The sequence below is a fragment of the Bufo bufo genome, chromosome 3 (assembly GCF_905171765.1).
Source record: "Bufo bufo chromosome 3, aBufBuf1.1, whole genome shotgun sequence".
NCBI classification, from domain to species: domain Eukaryota; kingdom Metazoa; phylum Chordata; class Amphibia; order Anura; family Bufonidae; genus Bufo; species Bufo bufo.
The window spans coordinates 109,274,368-109,295,921 of NC_053391.1; the positions used below are offsets into that span (position 1 = coordinate 109,274,368).

The window sequence follows — 21,554 nt, forward strand, 5'->3', positions numbered from 1 at the left end:
CACCTACTCCCACCATTTTAATGTTGTTGCAAAAAAAAAAATTGTAGCTGACCCACTTTTTATAATTGTAAACAAAATCATCCTTTATGTTTTTGTCTTCCAGCAAGTCCACATTTAATCTCCATGTGCTTTGCCTTTTTCGCCACCGGACACTTCTATTTGAGCTTGAATCATCTTATGATCAGAAAATATGTTTTCCTCCAAATGCATATTCCTTGGCTTGAAGACTTTAGAAATAAAAAAAATAACCTAGCCTGGATTGTACAACAGAATTGCTCCATGTATATCCTGGGTCTTTGTCATTGGTTTTTGACCAGACATCTATTAGGTTCAAGTCCATATTTAGATTATTCAACTGCTGTACTGTTTTATCAAACCGTCTTGGTTGTTCACCGGTTCTATCTTTCTTTTTCAGTGCACAATTGAAGTTTCCGCCTATGATGATAGGTGTCTGACCTGTTAAGAAGGGTTGCTCATCCTCCAGCAATTATGCTCTCTTATGGATCTCAGGTGAGGCGTATGCAATGCATTCAGTAACTTTATTTCTTTGTTGTTATATTTTATATGAGCCAGCAAGGCCCTTCCCGGAATTAGTTGCATGTAAGCCAAAATTTGGCAATTGTTTCCTTTAAATAATATCCCAACTCCAGAGGCATTATTGCTGTTGTCGCTGGACCACAGTGAGGGACCTTGCGTCCAATCTCTTCTTAATTCTGCATAATTCAAAGAGTATTCTATGCCACATTCTTGTAAGAAAATAATGTCACTGTCAAATGTCTATAAATATGAAAACAGGGCTGCTCCTCTAGTTTCTCCCTTAATGCTCCTGAGATCATTTATTTATTTAAGAAAAAACTGAAAACGCAGCTCTCTCCAACAGCTCTTTGCATATTTTCTCTTTAGAGGTGAAATTCTGATTCAGGTCATTTCATCACTGGATCCACTTGATGACATAAATCCTACCGGAATAGTAGGACTCTCGAACTGTTGAATCTGGGCTGGATTCGACAAAGAGACGCTAGGTCTCAGCCCACTATCGCTCTTATCCGTACTTATGTGAGAAGGTATTTTAACTCTGAGGGTCTTTTCTTTCTGTTTGTCCACTTTCCCTTTTGTATCTTTTGCTTCCAGGTCCATGGCTTCTTCCCACGCAGACTTCTCCTTCACCCCTGCTCCGGTGATAGGTTTCCCTACCACTTTTGCAGGGGCCACTTTTCTAGGAGGAATCTTCCCAGGGTCCACCTCTTTCGGTCTTCTGGATGTACCAGCCTCAGATACAATTGCAGGTAGGCTTACGGTCACAGGTTCATTGCCTCCAGGCTTCCCCAAACTAGATTCACCCACAGCAGACACTCCCGAAGCAGAATCCGCTGAAGTCCCCTTTTCATCTGGTTTCTTTGGTCCCTCCAGCTTCCTTGCAGGACCCGCGGCAGCCTCCGCATACACTCTATTTGACTGCGTAGGGCACTCTTTGTAGGCATGACCTTCTGCTCTGCATTCTGTTTATATATGCCCGAAGCTTTTGCACGTTCGACAATACTGTGGCATCCCTGGATAATACAGATATCCCCTATCTCTCCCAATGACAAAGTTAGATGGGGGCCGACTCAATCCCCCAATCCCTCCCGAATCCTCTCTAAAGGTCACATGAAATTTGATATTTCCCTGTCCACAAATCTGCCTCATTCATTAGCTTGCGACAGGACTTCAAGGTCAGACAATACATTGATAAGAAAAATTCAATGTCTCCCAAGGCAACAAAAGGGTTATACATGTGTACTACTAATGGTATTTCCCCTGTTGAATAAAGTAAAATTAATTTAAGTCCTTTTAGAATTGGGTCAGCATGATGAATTTTCAATTGTTCATAAAAATTATGGTAGTCAGAAATATTATCAAATGTAAGGATGATGTAGGTACCCTTTTCTGAGTCATTTAACACAAAGATGTTTTGGTAAGGATTTCGTCCACAAGACAAAGCAATTTGACCTTTTTTCTTTCTTCCAACACTACTTCAATGGAAACAGAATTCCGGATCCTCAATTTGACCTGGTCTGAAAATCAGACATTTTGCATGTAGATCGCCATCCGGTACTTCTGGAATCGCTCTCCACGTCTTTGCTGTAAGCTTAAACAGCTTTTTGACTGTGTCCAGGCAGGGCAGATGTCGCAGCTGCAAGCCGAAAAGCCAGGCCAGACTAGCTCTCTAAGGACTAAAGAGCCAGTGAGCCTCAAAGTTGCTTGACTTTTGTTGGATGGATTGGGGGACCTGTGCACCTAGATCATTATCACTAGGGTGACAAAATGTATTTATTTTTTATTTGTATGCCAGCTAACTCTTCTCTCACTGTTTAGGAGGGCTGCATAAAAAAATTCAGTTTTCTAATTGTCCTAACATTTATTTTCAATAACCTTTCTATACTGTTTTGTCATGAAGACTTATTTGCATAAACATGGGCATATCAAAAGACATGACAATTAGCAGAATCTGCCTTGTTTTTCAGCTGAAACCCTATTTGCATGTTTTTCCCATATGCCCATGTTTATGCAAATGAGTATACATGACAAAACAGTATAGAAAGGTTATTGAATATAAATGTTAGTATAATTAGAAAACGGAACATTTTATGCAGCCCTCCTAAGCAGCGAGACAAGAGTTAGCTGGCATCCAAAATAAAAAGATTCAATTTTTGTCACCCTAATGATAATGATCTAGGTGTGCAGGTCCCTCAAGCCATACAACAAAAAAAAATAAAAAAATCAGGCTTACTAGCTCTAAGTCAGATGAGAGCTGGTCTTGAATGTCTCATTGCACAGTCAGCATACCATTGTAAGGTATGCTGACTGTACCTGTTTCATGGATAGGTCGCTAGCTTGCACATACCCGGCTTTTAGAATACAGTCTTTGTGTGATTGTCTGTTATATGTTGTCTATTGTATGTTATAGGTAATGATTTATTTTACATAAAATAATATAGCATCTATAAAAAGAAATTATTGATAGGTAGGAAAATATTTATAATAAAAATTATTAATGATAGGTAAAATAATAACTATAAAAAAGAAGGTATGGATGATAGATAGCATAATAAGGATAAAGAGAAGCTATATACAATAAGTGAAAAAAGATTATAGGTTTATCTAGTGATAAAAAAAATCTAGAATATTTGCGATTACAAAGATATAGCACTATATTCTAAAACTTTGCGAATTCTCGAAGTGCCGATATTCGCGATAAAAATTCACGATTAGAATATTCGCGCTGAACACGATTTGGGATTAGCAGGACAGGAGCAGTGATGCTTGAGATGGAGGGAGAAAGACTTCTGGTAGAATGTAGAATGGAGTAAAATTATGGGTAAAAGTATAAGAGTGGATAAAAGTAGGTGAGACATCACAGGTCACATGTTGCTGATGGTCAGATAATAAGAGGTATAATAAATGCAGTGTAGCTATCTGCAGTACAATATATAAGGTACTCCGTTATAATGTATAATGTGGCACTTTTGAGGTATGAGAACTAATGATGCATTAGGTACTACTTCTGAGAAGAAAAAAAAGGAATGTGGTGAAGCAAATAAAGAGAAAAGGAAAGAACCTCATTTTATCACTCTATTCTAGTCTCAATGCTTCTCCATGCTGTTGGGGGTTGGAGGATCTGTGATGATATCATCATAGGTTGTGGCAGATGTGCCTTTCTAACCTGGGAACTACACCATTCTCTGTGCAGTTCCTTTATTAGATAGTACAGGACCTATGATGACGTCATCACAGGTCTTTTAGCTTTCTGCACTGATGACAGGGACTCTGGACAAGAGCTGAACGAAAATCTGTATTGAATGTAATTAGGGGGCAGGGCCTTTGGTTTGGTGTGGGTCCAACTTCCCACGGTTCCCATAGCAGCTGTGTGGTCTGCCTCCATTGGAGATACGCCACTGGGTGAATTTGCTAGGACGTTGACTTCTGGGAAAATTGGCAGCTGTCTTGAATGTTTTCCACTTGTGAATTATCTTTCTCACTATAGAATGATTAAAGACTTTAAAAAGTTTGGAAATTGCCTTATAATTAGAGATAAGTGAAGTTATCAAAAAATTAGATTTGGCTGCTTCGCCGAAGTTCACAAAGAAATCTGATTCATTTAGAATTACTTTGTCACAAATCGCATTCCATTGTATGTAGCGGACACAATGACGAGGAACGGCGATCGCGCCGCCCCGATCATTGAAACCATTAGATGCTGTGTTCAACACTGATCGCGGTATCTGACATTCACGTCTTTCAGGGGTTAAAACAAATAAAAATACATACTCATTTCAGGAAAAATTGATTAGTTACCACAAAGCACGAGGAAATTCGGCTTCGTGACAAGTCAAAATTTTCCTGAAATTCAGATAGAAGTCCACGCCATTTAACTACTTATAACCCTTCCCAAATTGATGGGCAGCAACAATTACTTCCCTAAGTTCATTGATGAAGTCTTTCCTCCTTGGCATTGTGTTAACACATGCCTGAATGCTCCAGACCAGCAACTTGCCAATACAGAGGTGGTCACATCTATCAGATTGTCACGGCGCCATCAGCGCGTCCAGCGTCGCCCCCGCGCTCCTGATAATACTATGCGCGCCCCTCGTGCATTTATGTGCATTCATGCGAATGGTTTTAGGGCTGAGCACCGAGCTGATCACTCGGCGCTCGGCTTTGTAGTCTGTGTGGAGTCATGTGACGCTGGCCACGTCACATGACCCCTCTGACTCCCTATTTAAACAGGCAGTCTGCTGGCCACAGATTGCCTGCTATTTAGGTTCCATCTGCGATTTTGTCTTTCCTGGCGTACTTACCTCCTGCTGAATACCCGACGATCCTCTGCCTGCTCCTTGTGTACTTTGCTGCTCTCCTGGTATTCTGACCCCGGCCTCCTCCTGACGATCCTCTCCTGACTCCTTTGGTACTTCACGGCTCTCCTGGTATTTATGACCCCGGCTTCTCCTGACTATTCTCTGCTTGCTCCATTTGTACTTCATAGCTTTCCTGGTATTGACTCGGTCCGTTCACGTTCTGTTGTTTGTCTGTCTGTCGTCCCTGCACTTATTCCAAGCTAGGGATTGCCGTCCAGTTGTCCCCTGTCATTAGGACTTGCGAGGCAAGTAGGCAGGGCTAGGCGTGAGGGTGGAGCGCAGTGGTCACTTCCCTCCCCCCTGTGTGTGTGTGTGTGTGTGTACACGACCGTTACACAGATACTGTGTCAGTTGTGACCACTGTGTCTGAAAGAGCATTCCCTGGGAGTGCGACACTACTGATGCCTGAATGGCTTCCGTGCACTGAGATTTGGGAAGCCATTCATTCTCTCTGGTAGCCCTGATCTCTCTAAAGGATCCGAGAAGCCACAGGCATAGGCTGCAACGGTAATACACAGCAATCGATGGGACAAGCAATCTAAAGATCGCATCTTCAAGTCCCCTAAGAGGACTTAATTTAAATGTAAAAAAAAAGCCTGTTTGTTTAAAGAAAAACAATCCAAAAATGTTCCCTTTTGGGTGGTGATTTTGAGTAATTCTTTCTAAATGAAGTTTTGGATTTGAATTTTTTGATAAATTTGTAACAAACTTCATATAGAATTGATCTGCTCATCTGTAGCCAAAATGATACCAAAAGGGGGCTGTAATGATTACCATATCAATGAATAACAGGTGAGCACATTTTTTAGGGGAATCAAAATATATCTATGTTTAAGTGACCATGCAATGGAAAGACACATAATTGTCATAGTTCCAATGGACACTAAGGGTGTTTTTTTTTTTTAAATATAGTGTCTGAGGAGGATGAAATTAATAATTATAAAACTGATACCTGACTGGAGGCTAAATCAAATGGTTGACCTGAGCTAGAGAGTGTCGATTTTACCCCCTTCCCTGTGTTTGTACTGGGAAAATACCAGTTTTTATTACAATACATGTTGTTTGCATATGATTACAGTAACTTTTCGATGCATTTTACATATTTACTTTACTTATTATATGGATTACTTGTGTGTAGGGTTACTGTGACATATTCATGGCACATTTACTACCATACTGGTTGAATAGTCTCATTGCTGGGGGTCTGACTGCTGTATTTGGAAATCTCCAATAGCCCCATGGTAAATAGAGTGGCAGCATGTCACCTCAACATCCCGCTCCATTCATTCAGAGGGACAGGATCCTAATTATCATGGTTGGTGGGAATCCCCAGTGGTTGGACTTCAACCTGTGGATAGGAGAGAAATCAGAAAAAAAAAAACTCCACGTGAGCAGGGCTTAATGGAAAGATTTGTGGCTCTTCCATGTTGTGGCGCTACTGCTGAATTTGGCTTACAAACATTGCTGAAAAATACTGACCAAATACTGACTGTGTGAATGAGGCCTAAAAATTGTCTGATAATGAACTTTTTCTTATTTATTTACATTACACCTTGTTGACTTATGTAAGAATGGCTTCACACAGAAACATTTTGCAAGGAATTTATCATGAGGGGAATTTTGAAGTCCGTTTTGCTTGAGTCTGCATTGATATAATATGTGCCAAATGTATCGAACATTGTGCAGTTTGATCAATTTAGCTCATCTTTACAAAGACCACTTTTGTTTAAAGGTTCTTTATGCCACCCCTCTACACTGTACTGGCGTAAAAACCTTTTTACACCACCCGACTGTATGTACTAAGGCTCGTTCCCGACAATCTGCCTATGTGAAAGGTGCCGCCAATCACCTGATGAAAGAGCGAAACAATCTTTCATGTGGCTAAATCATTGTTTTCGGGCAGCAGATCAAGCTGTCTAAACAGCACTCTGCTGCCCAGAAACAATGAATCTGTATGGGGATGACTGATAACACTAGCGATCACTCGTCTCCATACAGTAAAGGGGATTGCTGCATATAAATACAGCTTTTGCCTCCACTGACGAGTAGGCAGTAGGCTTTTTTTTTTTTTTACAAATTCACAGTTGATAAACCTGGCGTACACCTAATTAACTTAAATAACAATGGTCACTTTCCTATCCACTCTTCAAAAGTGGCAAGAGTGTTGCAAACTCACAAAAAGTTGCAAAGTTTTGGGCACAAACAACGTGCACCAAAATGTCTTACTTTTTCATGGCAGAAAACCAGTGCATGTCTTTATGTTCTGTCATCAAATGGACGAGCTTATTACTCAATAACAGTATAATTGTCATTGCGTTATTCCTTCCAGGGACAGCCACATTTTCTGATGGCTGTCACTTTTAGAAGTCCTAGGGACATTATCTACTGCCCCATCAATGTCTTGGAAAGCATGGTGCAAATTTTCCCAGGGTTCATTAAAGGTACGTATAACAGCTATCCCAGCCCTAGTGTGTGTGTGTGGGCTGAGATGTATATTTTTCTATTTATGCAAATACTTCCTTCTGTAAATCAAATACTGCAACACAAAACATTTTTTTTTTACATTTTTAGAGCTCACTGGCACACGACCCTCTGGATTGTTATCTAGGTACAAAAAGCATTGTAAGGTTTCTTAGGTATTTCTTCTCCTTTTTTTTAACAATAATTTTGTGATTGACAGGATCTCATCAATAGTTGCTGGGCATTACTAGGCCTGCCCATGGGGTGTATCTGTGTCCAGGGACATTACTATAAATTGCAGCTGTTCAGTAACAGCTTTTACCTTTTAGGTGGGAGGTAAGAGATGCTTCTACATACTTACAATATCTTCTATAATTATGTATATATATAGCTCACACACTATCTTCTACATATATCACTCATAAATGAATGTGTTTTAATTTATAGTATTTTTTTCCCAGGAGTCTTAAAATGAATCATCGACATATTTGTGCTATATTTCTGCTAGCATGTTTCCTGGCACAGTCAAATCCAACTTCCATTCAAGGTAATTTTTTTCCATGTCATTGTGTTACATTATAATGCAATCTAATCGAACAATAAGATCAGTTTTTTTAAAGAAATGTTATTACTTTTCTGTACAATGTAATTTGTACAAGCATTCGTATTGCTCCGTGACTTATTTGTACTGTATTCTATCAAAATAATGCTAATAAATTGCTCACCGGGGGGAAAATTTATTAACCCCTTGCCGACCTTTGACGTACTGTTACGTTATGGGAACCACTGAGTTCCCGCAATTTGACGTAATAGTACGTCACAGTGATCGCACGGCACCGGAGCGGTGCGCGCGTGATCACTGCAGGGGCCCGGCAGTCCGTGGTAGCCGGACCCCTGCTGTATTCGCCGGCATCGCTGTAAAAGCTGATGCCGGCGGATTAACCCCTTCTATGCTGCGGTCCGCGCTGACCGCAACATAGAAGAGGTTTGTGTCAGGTGAACGATTGCATCAAGTCCCCGCACTGCTGTGGCGGGGACCCAATGCGACACAAGGCAGCCCGATGCCGTGCAGAGGCTGCCCAATGCCTTGCCTTGCACAGCATCGGGAACTGCCTTCTACGGGAGCCGAGGAGATCCAGCCTCAGGCTGGGTCTCCTAGGAAACCTGTTAGTGTATGATTTAGTGTCATACACTAACAGGCAATGCATTACAATACAGATGTATTGTAATGCATTGCAGAGGGGATCAGACCCCCAAAAGCGAATGTCATAAATAAAGTAAAAAAAAGTTTAAAAAAAGTGTTTTTAATAAAATTAATTAATTAAATATATCACATGATCCACCCCGTCCGATAAACACCATAAAAAATAAAAACAGTGTAAAAAAAAGGAATTTTTGTCACCTTACATCACAAAAAGTGCAACACCAAGCGATCAAAAAGGCGTATGCCCCCCAAAATGGTATAAATAAAACCGTCACCTCATCCCGCAAAAAAACGAGCCCCTACCTAAGACAGTCGCCCAAAAAAAAAAAAAACTATAGCTCCCAGAACATGGAGACACTAAAACATAATTATTTTTTGTTTCAAAACTGATATTATTGTGCTAAAGTGAAATACATAAAAAAATATACATATTAGGTATTGCCACGTCCGTAACAAACAGCTCTATAAAAATATTACATGACCTAACCACTCAGGTGAACACCGTAAAAAATAAAATAAAAAAAAATGTAAAAAAAAACATTTTTATCCCATTACATCACAAGAATTGCAACAGCAAGTGATCAAAAAGGCATATGCCCCCCAAAATAGTACCAATCAGACCGTCACCTCATCCCGCAAAGAATTAGACTCTACCTAATAGAATCGGTTAAAAAATAAAAAAGCTATGGCTCTCAGACTATGGAGACACTAAAATATGATTATTTTTTGCTTCAAAACTGCTATTATTGTGCTAAAGTGACAAAAATAAAAAAGTATACATATTAGGTATCGCCACGTCCGTAACAAACAGCTCTATAAAAATATCACATGACCTAACCACTCAGGTGAACACCGTAAAAAAATTAAAAATAAAAAGTGTAAAAAAAAAAGCAATTTTTGTCACATGACATCACAAAAATTGCAACAGCAAGTGATAAAAAAGGCATATGCCCCCCAAAATAGTACTAATCAGACCGTCACCTCATCCCGCAAAAAATGAGACCCTACCTGAGAGAATCGGTCAAAATATCAAAAAGCTATGGCTCTCAGACTATGAGACACTAAAATATCATTATTTCGGTTTCAAAAATGCTATTATTGTGTAAAACTTAAATAAATAATCAAAAGTAGACATATTAGGTATTGCTACATGCGTAACGATCTGCTCTATAAAAAAAGTCACATGACCTAATCCCTCAGGTAAACTCTGTAAAAATAAAAAATAAAAACGGTGCCAAAACATCAATTTTTTGTTACCTTGCCTCACAAAAAACGTAATATAGAGCAATAAAAAAAATCATATGTACCCCAAAATAGTACCAATAAAACTGGCACCTTATCCCATAGTTTCCAAAATATGGTCACTTTTTTGAGTTTCTATTGTAGGGGTGCATCAGAGGGCTTCAAATGGGACATGGCATCTAAAAACCAGTTCAGCTAAATTTGCCTTCCAAAAACCATATGGCGTTCCTTTCCTTCTGCGCCCTGCCGTGTGCCCGTACAGCAGTTTAAGATCACATGTGGGGTGTTTCTGTAAACCGCAGAATCAGGGTAATAAATATTGAGTTTTATTTGGCTGTTAACCCTTGCTTTGCTACTGAAAAAAAAAATTAAAATGTAAAATCTGCCCAAAAAGTGAAATTCTGAAATTTCATCTCCATTTTCCATCAATTCTTGTGGAACACCTAAAGGGTTAACAAAGTTAGTAAAATCAGTTTTGTATACCTTGAGGGGTGTAGTTTCTAAAATGGGGTCATTTTTGGGTGGTTTCTATTATGTAAGCCTCACAAAGTGACTTCAGACCTGAACTGGTCCTTAAAAAGTGGGTTTAGGAAATTTTCCAAAAAATTTCAAGATTTGCTTTCATACTTCTAAGCCTTCTAACGTCCCCAAAAAATAAAATGTAATTTTCAAAATGATCCAAACATGAAGTAGACATGAGGAATGTAAAGTAATTACTATTTTTAAAGGTATTACTATCTATTATAAAAGTAGAGAAATAGAAATTTGCAAATTTGCACATTTTTCTACATTTTTGGTATTTTTTTATGAATAAAAATGCTTTTTTTTAACTTATTTTTACCACTGTCATGAAGTACAATATGTGACGAGAAAACTATCTCAGAATGGCCTGTATAAGTAAAAGCATTTTAAAGTTATCACCACATAAAGTGACACATGTCAGATTTGCAAAAAATGGCCTGGGCAGGAAGGTGAAAACAGGCCCGGGGTTGAAGGGGTTAAATGAGTGGCATTAAAAAGCTTCAAATTTTGACACACGTCATTTTTGCACACTTATTTGTGACTTTTTAAAAATTTTGTAAAATATTAGTCAGGCACTCGCATCATTCGTGCACCAGAGAGCAAAAGAGCACGGGTAACTGATATAATTAATTCACAGAAATACCACAATTCTAAAACATAACCTTTAATGCTTCTATATTAAGAAAAGTCGATACACCCTTATAATTATAAATAATTGATAATTAGAAAAAGAAAATCAAAACCTAGGTCACGTGCCGGCGTCTGACCTTACTCGGTCACATGCCGGCATCTGACGTCTGACGTTGTACGGCACCAACATCACGTGGATACCCTACGTCACCCGATACCCGGAAGTAACCTTTAAAAGGTAATACGCCTGCAGTACCATGCTGCTCTATCTGCCGGACGCCACTGTGCCTCAGTGTCATCATGATGCCTCCACCGATACTGGCCTCCTAACTCTTGGCCCATCTGTCTAGTCATAAAAGGAACGCAAGTACTGCTAACCATATCAGTATTATCTGTTTGATACCAGTCCGCACTACATATTGATAACCTACTGTGTATCATTTATGTGAGTCGGTAACCTCCGCAGAACTGGCCAATGATTATCACTATTATGCCACAGGCATCGGGTATATTTGTACCTCATTATTCCTGATGAAATTTGGGCATATTCATTTATGGATTAGTGGAAATAAACAGACACTGTTTCATTCTAACTCGAATGCGGGCTATATACTTTTATATATAATGTGGTATACCCCAGTTTGGCTCTAGCTCAGAGCACGAGACATTAGGGTTAGTCTGGGTCATTTCTAAATATCAGTGCCTAGACTATATATATTTGACCAATGTCTCCTGCCCTACAAGCTAACTTGATAATTTTCTAAATCGATTAGCCAATCAGGCTGCTGGCAGTTAATTTTTATCAATTTTTATCATATGTTCCAATGATTTTCTCACTATCATAAAAGAGAGAAAAATAGAAAAATAAATAAATAAATTAATGTGTATATAGTGTTATTTGAAGTGCTCAGGTGACTACTTATGGTGATAGATACTCTATGGTCAAATATGTCCCCTGATGAGCCTGACACCAACCAGGCGAAACGCGTAGGGACGGTATTGGACATCTTTATTAACTCATTTTCTATTTACTTAATACTATTTACTTCATCAATTTGGGTGTTTTCTGTCACTACTTCTGGGTATTGATAATTATTTGTTTATTATTTTTTGTACATAAAATAGCCTAGGTCTCATGATAGGGCAACCTATTCCTCAGGTTATCCTCCCCTTGCTAGGGCCCATCTAGGGACACTAGGAGGTACGAGAAACGGGATCGCCCCTATCGGGGCAGCTATTCTGTATCTAGGCAGGGCCGCTAGATTAGGGCCAGAAATAGGGACATTGCCCCCACTAACATCTTCTAACCCTTTTGCAATAACCTTACAAGGGTACAACAACCTGACCCTAGGTTTTGATTTTCTTTTTCTAATTATCAATTATTTATAATTATAAGGGTGTATCGACTTTTCTTAATATATAAGCATTAAAGGTTATGTTTTAGAATGGTGGTATTTCTGTGAATTCTCGTCAAACGACCACATTCTACTATAGAATCCCCTGAACAGGACTATGTTCAATCTGTGAATATGATTTAATTAATTGCATTTTATTAACACTATATTTAATAAAAACGCATGTGAAAATTCAGAATAAGTAAACCTCTAGGTTAGAATTTAAAAAAATTGAAAAAATATATATAAAAGAAATGATGCAGTCTCTTTGTTGACCACTAGATGGCAGTCTTTAGCAGCTTTCAAATTCCAATACTTTCTATGTGGCACATGTAATTGCACCTGTTCTCCACCAGATGGTGCTGTTCTTCAATAAGCAAGTGTTACTGATAAGTATGAAAGCTATTGCATCTATTCACCACCAGATGGTGTTATTCCTTATTGTACAGTACACGTGCTGCTGGTAAGTGTTTGTTGGTCAGTGTCTGTTAGTTGTTACGCAGTATTTGCAATTATAAGTACGAGTCGGTATGTAATATCGCAGGAAACAGGCTCTCAGTCCACATATTATTTGCTCATTAATATAAAAATGAGTGTGGTAAAGTTCAATGGCTCAATCCAGTATGTTTAAATTCTGTGTATCAGTTTGGTATTTACCAGTCGGCTAGCGTGGCGTCCCACGTGCCTAACAGATGTAACTCATAAGGTACCTTATTTTCACCATAGTCGTTAGGTCCCAATGGCGCCTTCTTTTCCGTCTTGTTCACCGCTTCCCACCGTAGTAGCGTTGTACAGCTTGTCACGAGGTCACTGATTGTTTAGACCCTTCGTTAGCCGATGGTTTTCTCACGCCTTTGTGTATTGCTGATGTGGGGGGAGGGTGTGGAGATTCCAGGATTTATCCAGTTGTTGGCAGGGGTTAATCTTGGGTATATGTTCAGATTGGGGAGCAGGTCTTATCCCCAGACGCATTTCAAAGTGTCACACTTCTTCCTCAGTGGTTGCCTGCTTTCATTTCCTCTCACCTTTTTATATCCGGTAATGGGCTAAAAAATGTAATGGATCAAAAGTCCATTCCAGGTTTTCCCACCTGGTTAACAAACATTTAAAGCCACCTGTGGTTTCTTGTTAATTTTGTTTAAAAAAAAAGCATCTGCTAAAACAAGAAAGGTAATGATATAAAGGATAAAAAAATATTCACAAAAAATATTACTGAGTAGACAATAATCTCAAAAACGTCCTTGTAGTTTGTTCCCAAAGATACATTGCGTTTTTGATGCGTCTTTGGTTATATTGTCAACAATAAGGTCTGTAAATTATCAGGCCATCTAGTGGTCAACAAAGAGACTGCATCATTTATTTTATATATTTCTTTTACATATCTTTTTTATTTTAAAAAAAATCTTAACTAGAGGTTTATTTACTCTGATTTTTGCATGCGTTTTCGTTTTTATTAAATATAGTGTTAATAAAATACAATTAATTATATCAGTTACCCCTGCTCTTTCGCTCTATGGTGCACGAATGATGCGAGTGCCTGACTAATATTTTACACTATATACTTTCTTCTTCTGATTGGGTGAAACAGACACGTCAAGAGCACCCAGATCCACCTCCACTAGCGGGTGAGCCTCCAAATACAATCACTTTTTGTACAGCATTATTTAAAATTTTGCCCTATTTTTAAAAGTGTGTGGAGAATGGGCATGTTAGCTATGCTAATTACGTGCAGGCCAGATTTATCAACTGCGACTTTTTAAAGCGTCACAAAGGATTTCGCAGTTTCACTCCTGTAGCTGGAGTAGTATAAACACTGGAGTAATCTGTACACATTTAAAAATGCACTAAGTTTATCAAAGTGCAATACTGGACTGAACGGCTGAAGCAAAACTGACTTTAAAATTACCCCTAATGATAACTCTGCTCCATAGTGCTCTTATCTTATACAGTTGCAAGAAAAAGTATGTGAACCCTTTGGAATGATATGGATTTCTGCACAAATTGGTCATAAAATGTGATCTGATCTTCATCTAAGTCACAACAATAGACAAGCACAGTCTGCTTAAACTAATAACACACAAAGAATTAAATGTTTTTATTGAACACACCATGTAAACATTCACAGTGTAGGTGGAAAAAGTATGTGAACCCCTAGACTAATACAACTCCAACAGCTAATTGGAGTGAAGTGTCAGCCAACTGGAGTCCAATCAATGAGATGAGATTGGAGGTGTTGGTTACAACTGCCCTGCCCTATAAAAAAACACACACCAGTTCTGGGTTTGCTTTTCACAAGAAGCATTGCCTGATGTGAATGATGCCTTGCACAAAAGAGCTCTCAGAAGACCTACGATTAAGAATTGTTGACTTGCATAAAGCTGGAAAGGGTTATAAAAGTATCTCCAAAAGCCTTGCTGTTCATCAGTCCACAGTAAGACAAATTGTCTATAAATGGAGAAAGTTCAGCACTGCTGCTACTCTCCCTAGGAGTTGCTGTCCTGTAAAGATGACTGCAAGAGCACAGTGCAGACTGCTCAATGAGGTGAAGAAGAATCCTAGAGTGTCAGCTAAAGACTTACAAAAGTCTCTGGCATATGCTAACATCACTGTTAGCGAATCTACAATAGGTAAAACACTAAACAAGAATGGATTTCATGGGAGGATACCACAGAGGAAGCCACTGCTGTCCAAAAAAAACATTGCTGCACGTTTACAGTTTGCACAAGAGCACCTGGATGTTCCTGTTTCATGGTCTGGTGTAGTGGACCATGACACTTTTGCCGTGCATGCTTGTTGCTGGTGGCAACATGTTGTTTTGCATGTTTTGACACTTCCCCTTTAAGTTGTGTGTCTCTTTCCATCCTGGTGTGTTCGGGGTTAAGATGTGTGCTTGGTGGAGCTGGGTGTGGCCTCTGGCTTTTTTTTTCTTTTCTTTTTTCTGGGGAAAATATCAAACATCCAGAAAGGAGCAGAGCTCCTACACATATGCAGGCAAACAACAATCTGACCTTCAGGCTCACAACATACTATAGGAAAAGCCAGAGGCCACACCCAGCTCCACAAAGCACACATCTTAACCCCGAACACACCAGGATGGGAAGGGACACACAACTTAAAGGGGAAGTGTCAAAACATGCAAAACAACATGTTGGCACCAGCAACAAGCATGCACGGCAAAAGTGTCATGGTCCACTACACCAGACCATGACACAGCCATGACAGTTCCACAGCAGTACTGGCAAAATATTCTGTGGAAAGATGAAACCAAAGTTGAGTTGTTTGGAAGAAACACACAACACTATGTGTGAAGAAAAAGAGGCACAGCACACCAACATCAAAACCTCATCCCAACTGTGAAGTATGGTGGTGGGGGCATCATGGTTTGGGACTGCTTTGCTGCGTCAGGGCCTGGACGGATTGCTATCATCGAAGGAAAAATGAATTCCCAAGTTTATCAAGACGTTTTGCAGGAGAACTTAAGGCCATCTGTCCACCAGCTGAAGCTCAACAGAAGATGGGTGTTACAACAGGACAACGACCTAAAGCATAGAAGTAAATCAACAACAGAATGGCTTAAACAGAAGAAAATACGCCTTCTGGAGTGGCCCATTCAGAGTCCTGACCTAAACCCGATTGAGATGCTGTGGCATGACCTCAAGAAAGCGATTCACACCAGACATCCCAAGAATATTGCTGAACTGAAACTGTAAAGAGGAATGGTCAAGAATTACTCCTGACTGTTGTGCACATCTGATCTGCAACTACAGGAAACGTTTGGTTGAAGTTATTGCTGCCAAAGGAGGTTCAACCAGTTATTAAATCCAAGGGTTCACATACTTTTTCCACCTGCACTGTGAATGTTTACATGGTGTGTTCAATAAAAACATGGTAACATTTAATTCTTTGTGTGTTATTAGATTAAGCAGACTGTGCTTGTCTATTGTTGTGACTTAGATGAAGATCAGATCACATTTTATGACCAATTTTTGCAGAAATCCATATCATTCCAAAGGGTTCACATACTTTTTCTTGCAATTGTATAACGGTCTCAATCACAGTTATCTACTGATCTTAGTGACCATGACTGAAATAAAGAGAGGGAGCACTATTTATGGGGATAGACTTGGATCATAACAACAGGGATGTCTGAACTTTTGGTGGAAATGTAGCAAAATTTGTGCATAGAAAATATGGAGCAGCTTTCCATAGCAACCTATCATATCTAAAGGGGTTGTGCCATCTCATATTTGGAGGCATATTGCTAGGATATGCTCCAAATATCTGATATCTTTAGAACTGAGCCTGCAAAGTGAAGGAGGACGCACCGCGCGTGCGCAACCACCCTCTATTCGTTACTATGACAGTGCCGAAAATAGCCGAGCTGATGGAAATATGGGTGCGTCCTCCTTCACTTTGCAGACTCCATTCTAAAGATAGAATCATACATACAGTAGGAGGCACATTATAGTGATATGTCGTCGTCGTCGTCCCCCCTCCCCCATGTATGAGATGACACAACCCCTTTAAGTTACACACTAGAGTTTTTCTTTTCCGGCATAGAGTTCCGTCCTAGGGGCTCTATACCGGAAAAGAACTGATCAGTTTTATCCTAATGCATTCTGAATGGAGAGAAATCCGTTTAGTTTGCTTTAGGATGTCTTCAGTTCAGTCTTTTTGACTGTTCAGGATGGAGATAATACCGCAGCATGCTACGGTTTTATCTCCGGCCGAAAAAACGGAACACTTGCCTGAATGTCGGCATTTTTTTCCATAGAAATGCATTAGTTCCGGATCCGGCATTAAAAATACCGCAATGCCGGATCCGTCCTTCCGGTCTGCGCATGCGCAGACCTTTAAAAATGTGGAAAAAAAATAGAAACGGATCACACAGACAAACGGACAGACGGATCCGTTCTTGAAATGCATTTGTGAGACGGATCCACATCCGGATCCATCTACAAATGCTGTCCGTTTGCATGCAGATTGCCGCAAGTGTGAAAGCGTCCTTAAAGAAGCAATGTGATTGGTTATAAACTATTGTTCCTATTTCCCTTTGCATATGTCGACAAATCTCTGCCATATGGAAGAAATATAAGGAAACTAGCATTATATATACATCAACGCTTAGATCAAGGCTTGCCTCAGTCTTCACAGACAATATATGTTAGGCTACTTTCATACTAGTGTTGGCTGTTCCCCTGCCGGATCCGTACTAACACTAGCCCACGAGTGCCGCCAGAAGTCCGCTTCGACCCCACACACATTGCGTTTTTTTGTTTGGCCGCCTTCTTTCTATGAAACTACACATCAATCTGCTCAGCTCCTCCTGCTCTATAACATGCTGCCCGCAGCTCAGACACCATGTTCAAGCTGACAGGTTCCCTTTTTTAGGCCTTATGCACACGACCGTATGTAGTTTGCGGTCTGTAAAAAACGGATCCGCAAAAAATACAGATGACGTCCGTGTGCATTCCGTATTTTGCGGAACGGAACAGCTGGCCCCTTAAAGAACAGTACTATCCTTGTCCGTAATGCGGACAATAATAGGACATGTTCTGTTTTTTTGCGGAACGGACATACAGATATATGGAAACATAATGCACACAGAGTAACTTCCGCTTTTTTGTCGACCCATTGAAATGAATAATTCCGCATATGGTTTGCAAAAAAAATATAACAGACACAGAAAGAAAATACATTTGTGTGCATGAGCATTACTATTATTTCTAATATTAGCTAAAGCACCCTCTCATCATTTACATCTACAGCCAGGTCCATAAATATTGGGACATCAACACAATTCTAACATTTTTGGCTCTATACACCCCCACAATGGATTTAAAATGAAATGAACAAGATGTGATTTAACTACAGACTGTCAGCTTTAATTTCAGGGTATTTACATCCAAATCAGGTGAACGGTGTAGGAATTACAACAGTTTGCATACGTGCCTCCCACTTGTTAAGGGACCAAAAGTAATGGGACAATTGGCTTCTCAGCTGTTCCATGGCCAGGTGTGTGTTATTCCCTCATTATCCCAATTACAATGAGCAGATAAAAGGTCCAGAGTTCTTTTCCAGTGTGCTATTTGCATTTGGAATCTGTTGCGGTCAACTCTCAAGATGAGATCCAAAGAGCTGTCACTATCAGTGAAGCAAGCCATACTTAGGCTGAAAAAACAAAACAAACCCATCAGAAAGATAGCAAAAACATTAGGCATGGCCAAAAAAACTGTTTGGAACATTCTTAAAAAGAAGGAACGCATTGGTGAGCTCAGCAACACCAAAAGACCCTAAAGACCACGGAAAACAACTGTGGTGGATGACCGAAGAATTCTTTCCCTGGTGAAGAAAACACCCTTCACAACAGTTGACCAGATCAAGAACACTCTCCAGGAGGTAGGTGTATGTGTGTCAGTCAACAATCAAGAGAAGACTTCACCAGAGTGAATACAGAGGGTTCACCACAAGATGTAAACCATTGGTGAGCCTCAAAAACAGGAAGGCCAGATTAGAGTTTGCCAAACGACATCTAAAAAAACCTTCACAGTTCTGGAACAACATCCTATGGACAGATGAGACCAATATTAACTTGTACCAGAGTGATGGGAAGAGAAGAGTATGGAGAAGGAAAGGAACTGCTCATGATCCTAAGCATACCACCTCATCAGTGAAGCATGGTGGTGGTAGTGTCATGGCGTGGGCATGTATGGCTGCCAATGGAACTGGTACTCTTGTATTTATTGATGATGTGACTGCTGACAAAAGCAGCAGGATGAATTCCGAAGTGTTTCAGGCATTATTATCTGCTCATATTCAGCCAAATGCTTCAGAACTCATTGGACGGCGCTTCACAGTGCAGATGGACAATGACCCGAAGCATACTGCAAAAGCAACCAAAGAGTTTTTTAAGGGAAAGAAGTGGAATGTTATGCAATGGCCAAGTCAATCACCTGACCTGAATCCGATTGAGCATGCATTTCACTTGCTGAAGACAAACTCAAGGGAAAATGCCCCAAGAACAAGCGGGAACTGAAGACAGTTGCAGTAGAGGCCTGGCAGAGCATCACCAGGGATGAAACCCAGCGTCTGGTGATGTCTATGCGTTCCAGACTTCAGGCTGTAATTGACTGCAAAAGATTTGCAACCAAGTATTAAAAAGTGAAAGTTTGATTTATGATTATTATTCTGTCCCATTACTATTATTCTGTCCCATTACAAGTGAGAGGCACATCTGCAAACTGTTGTAATTCCTGCACCGTTCACCTCAAATTAAAGCTGACAGTCTGCAGTTAAAGAACATCTTGTTCGTTTCATTTCAAATCCATTGTGGTGGTGTAATGAGCCAAAAATGTTAGAATTGTGTCGATGTTCCAATATTTATGGACCTGACTGTATATAATGTTGTTCTGTGGGCATTCAGGTGAATGTAAAATATTTGTCTTAATGTCTTTAAGAGCTGTCAGTCCTGTCTGAAGGCACGCTGCATGTCGCATCCCCTTAAATCTAACTTATTACACTTTGGCCAGATTTACTCATCTTAACCACTTCCCGTCCGCCCATAGGATATAAACGTCCTATGGGTGGACGTCTATTTCTGACAGCACGTTTTAGAACGTCCTGTCAGAAATAGCAGCTGCACGCTAATCGTGCAGCTGCTGATCGGGTTGCCTGCTGTCAGTGACAGCAGGGCAACCCTAAGACAAGGCAGGGACAGTGCCCAGGTGTCCCTGCCTTCATGATCGCTGCAGACACAGCGCTCACCGAGCGCTGTATCTGCAGAGAAGGAAGCGCTGTGCGCTTCCTGTTCCAGCCCGGCGGTCATGTGACCGCCGGGACCGGAGAGTGCAGGGGCTGTGTGAGGTCTCTCAGAGACCTCGATCAGCCCTGCACTGAGGCTGTACAGCGCTAGATTGCTGCTGTACAGCCTCTATAGGGGTGCATTTCCACTGTAACTGGGGCTACTATGTCAGCCCCAGTTACAGGAGAAATCAACAGTGTAAAAAAAAAAGAAAAAGTGAAGTAAATGTCCCCCAGAGGTCTTGTATGACCTTATGGGGGACGAAAAGTGTAAAAAAAAATAAAAAAAATAAAGGGTTGAAAAAATAAAATAAAATAAAGTTTCACATGTAAAAAAAAAAAAGTTCCCAAGTAAGGAATAAAAAAAAAAAATTAAAAATAGAAAAAATAAAAGAAAATAGACATATTAGGTATCGCCGCGTCCGTAAAAACCAGCTCTATAAAAGTATCACATGACCTAACCCCTCGGGTGAACACCGAAAAAAAAAAAAAAACTGTCAAAACAAGCAATTTTTGTCACCTTGCATCACAAAAGGTGCAACACCAAGTGATCAAAAATGCGTATGTCCCACAAAATAGTACCAATAAAACCGTCACCTCATCCCGCAAAAAATGAGCCCCTACATAAGAAAATCTCTTAAAAAATAAAAAAACTATAGCTCTTAGAACATGGAGACACTAAAACATCATTTTTTTGGTTTCAAAAATGCTATTATTGTGTTAAAGTGAAACAAATAAAAAAAAGTATACATATTAGGTATTGCCGCGTCCGTAAAAACCAGCTCTATAAAAATATAACATGACCTAACCCCTCGGGTGAACACCGTAAAAAAAAAAAAAAAAAACTGTGTCAAAACAAGCAATTTTTGTCACCTTGCATCACAAAAGGTGCAACACCAAGTGATCAAAAATGCGTATGTCCCACAAAATAGTACCAATAAAACCGTCACCTCATCCCGCAAAAAATGAGCCCCTACATAAGAAAATCTCTTAAAAAATAAAAAAACTATAACTCTTAGAACATGGAGACACTAAAACATCATTTTTTTGGTTTCAAAAATGCTATTATTGTGTTAAAGTGAAACAAATAAAAAAAAGTATACATATTAGGTATTGCCGCGTCCGTAAAAACCAGCTCTATAAAAATATCACATGACCTAACCCCTCGGGTGAACACCGTAAAAAAAAAAAAAAAAAACTGTGTTAAAACAAGCAATTTTTGTCACCTTGCATCACAAAAGGTGCAACACCAAGTGATCAAAAATGCGTATGTCCCACAAAATAGTACCAATGAAACCGTCACCTCATCCCGCAAAAAATGAGCCCCTACATAAGAAAATCTCTTAAAAAATAAAAAAAATATAGCTCTCAGAACATGGACACATTAAAACATAATTTTTTTGTTTC

General features: G+C 39.7%; 1 protein-coding gene across 1 annotated transcript in view; it reads left to right on the forward strand.

Annotated features, from left to right (window-relative positions):
- The first annotated feature begins 7,305 nt into the window (after positions 1–7,305).
- LOC120993647 (myeloperoxidase-like) overlaps positions 7,306–21,554 on the forward strand; it is a 78,661-nt gene continuing 64,412 nt past the window's right edge. The window contains exon 1 of the mRNA XM_040422125.1: positions 7,306–7,336. Coding sequence (XP_040278059.1) covers positions 7,306–7,336 — 31 coding nt within the window. The remainder of the gene's footprint in view (positions 7,337–21,554) is intronic.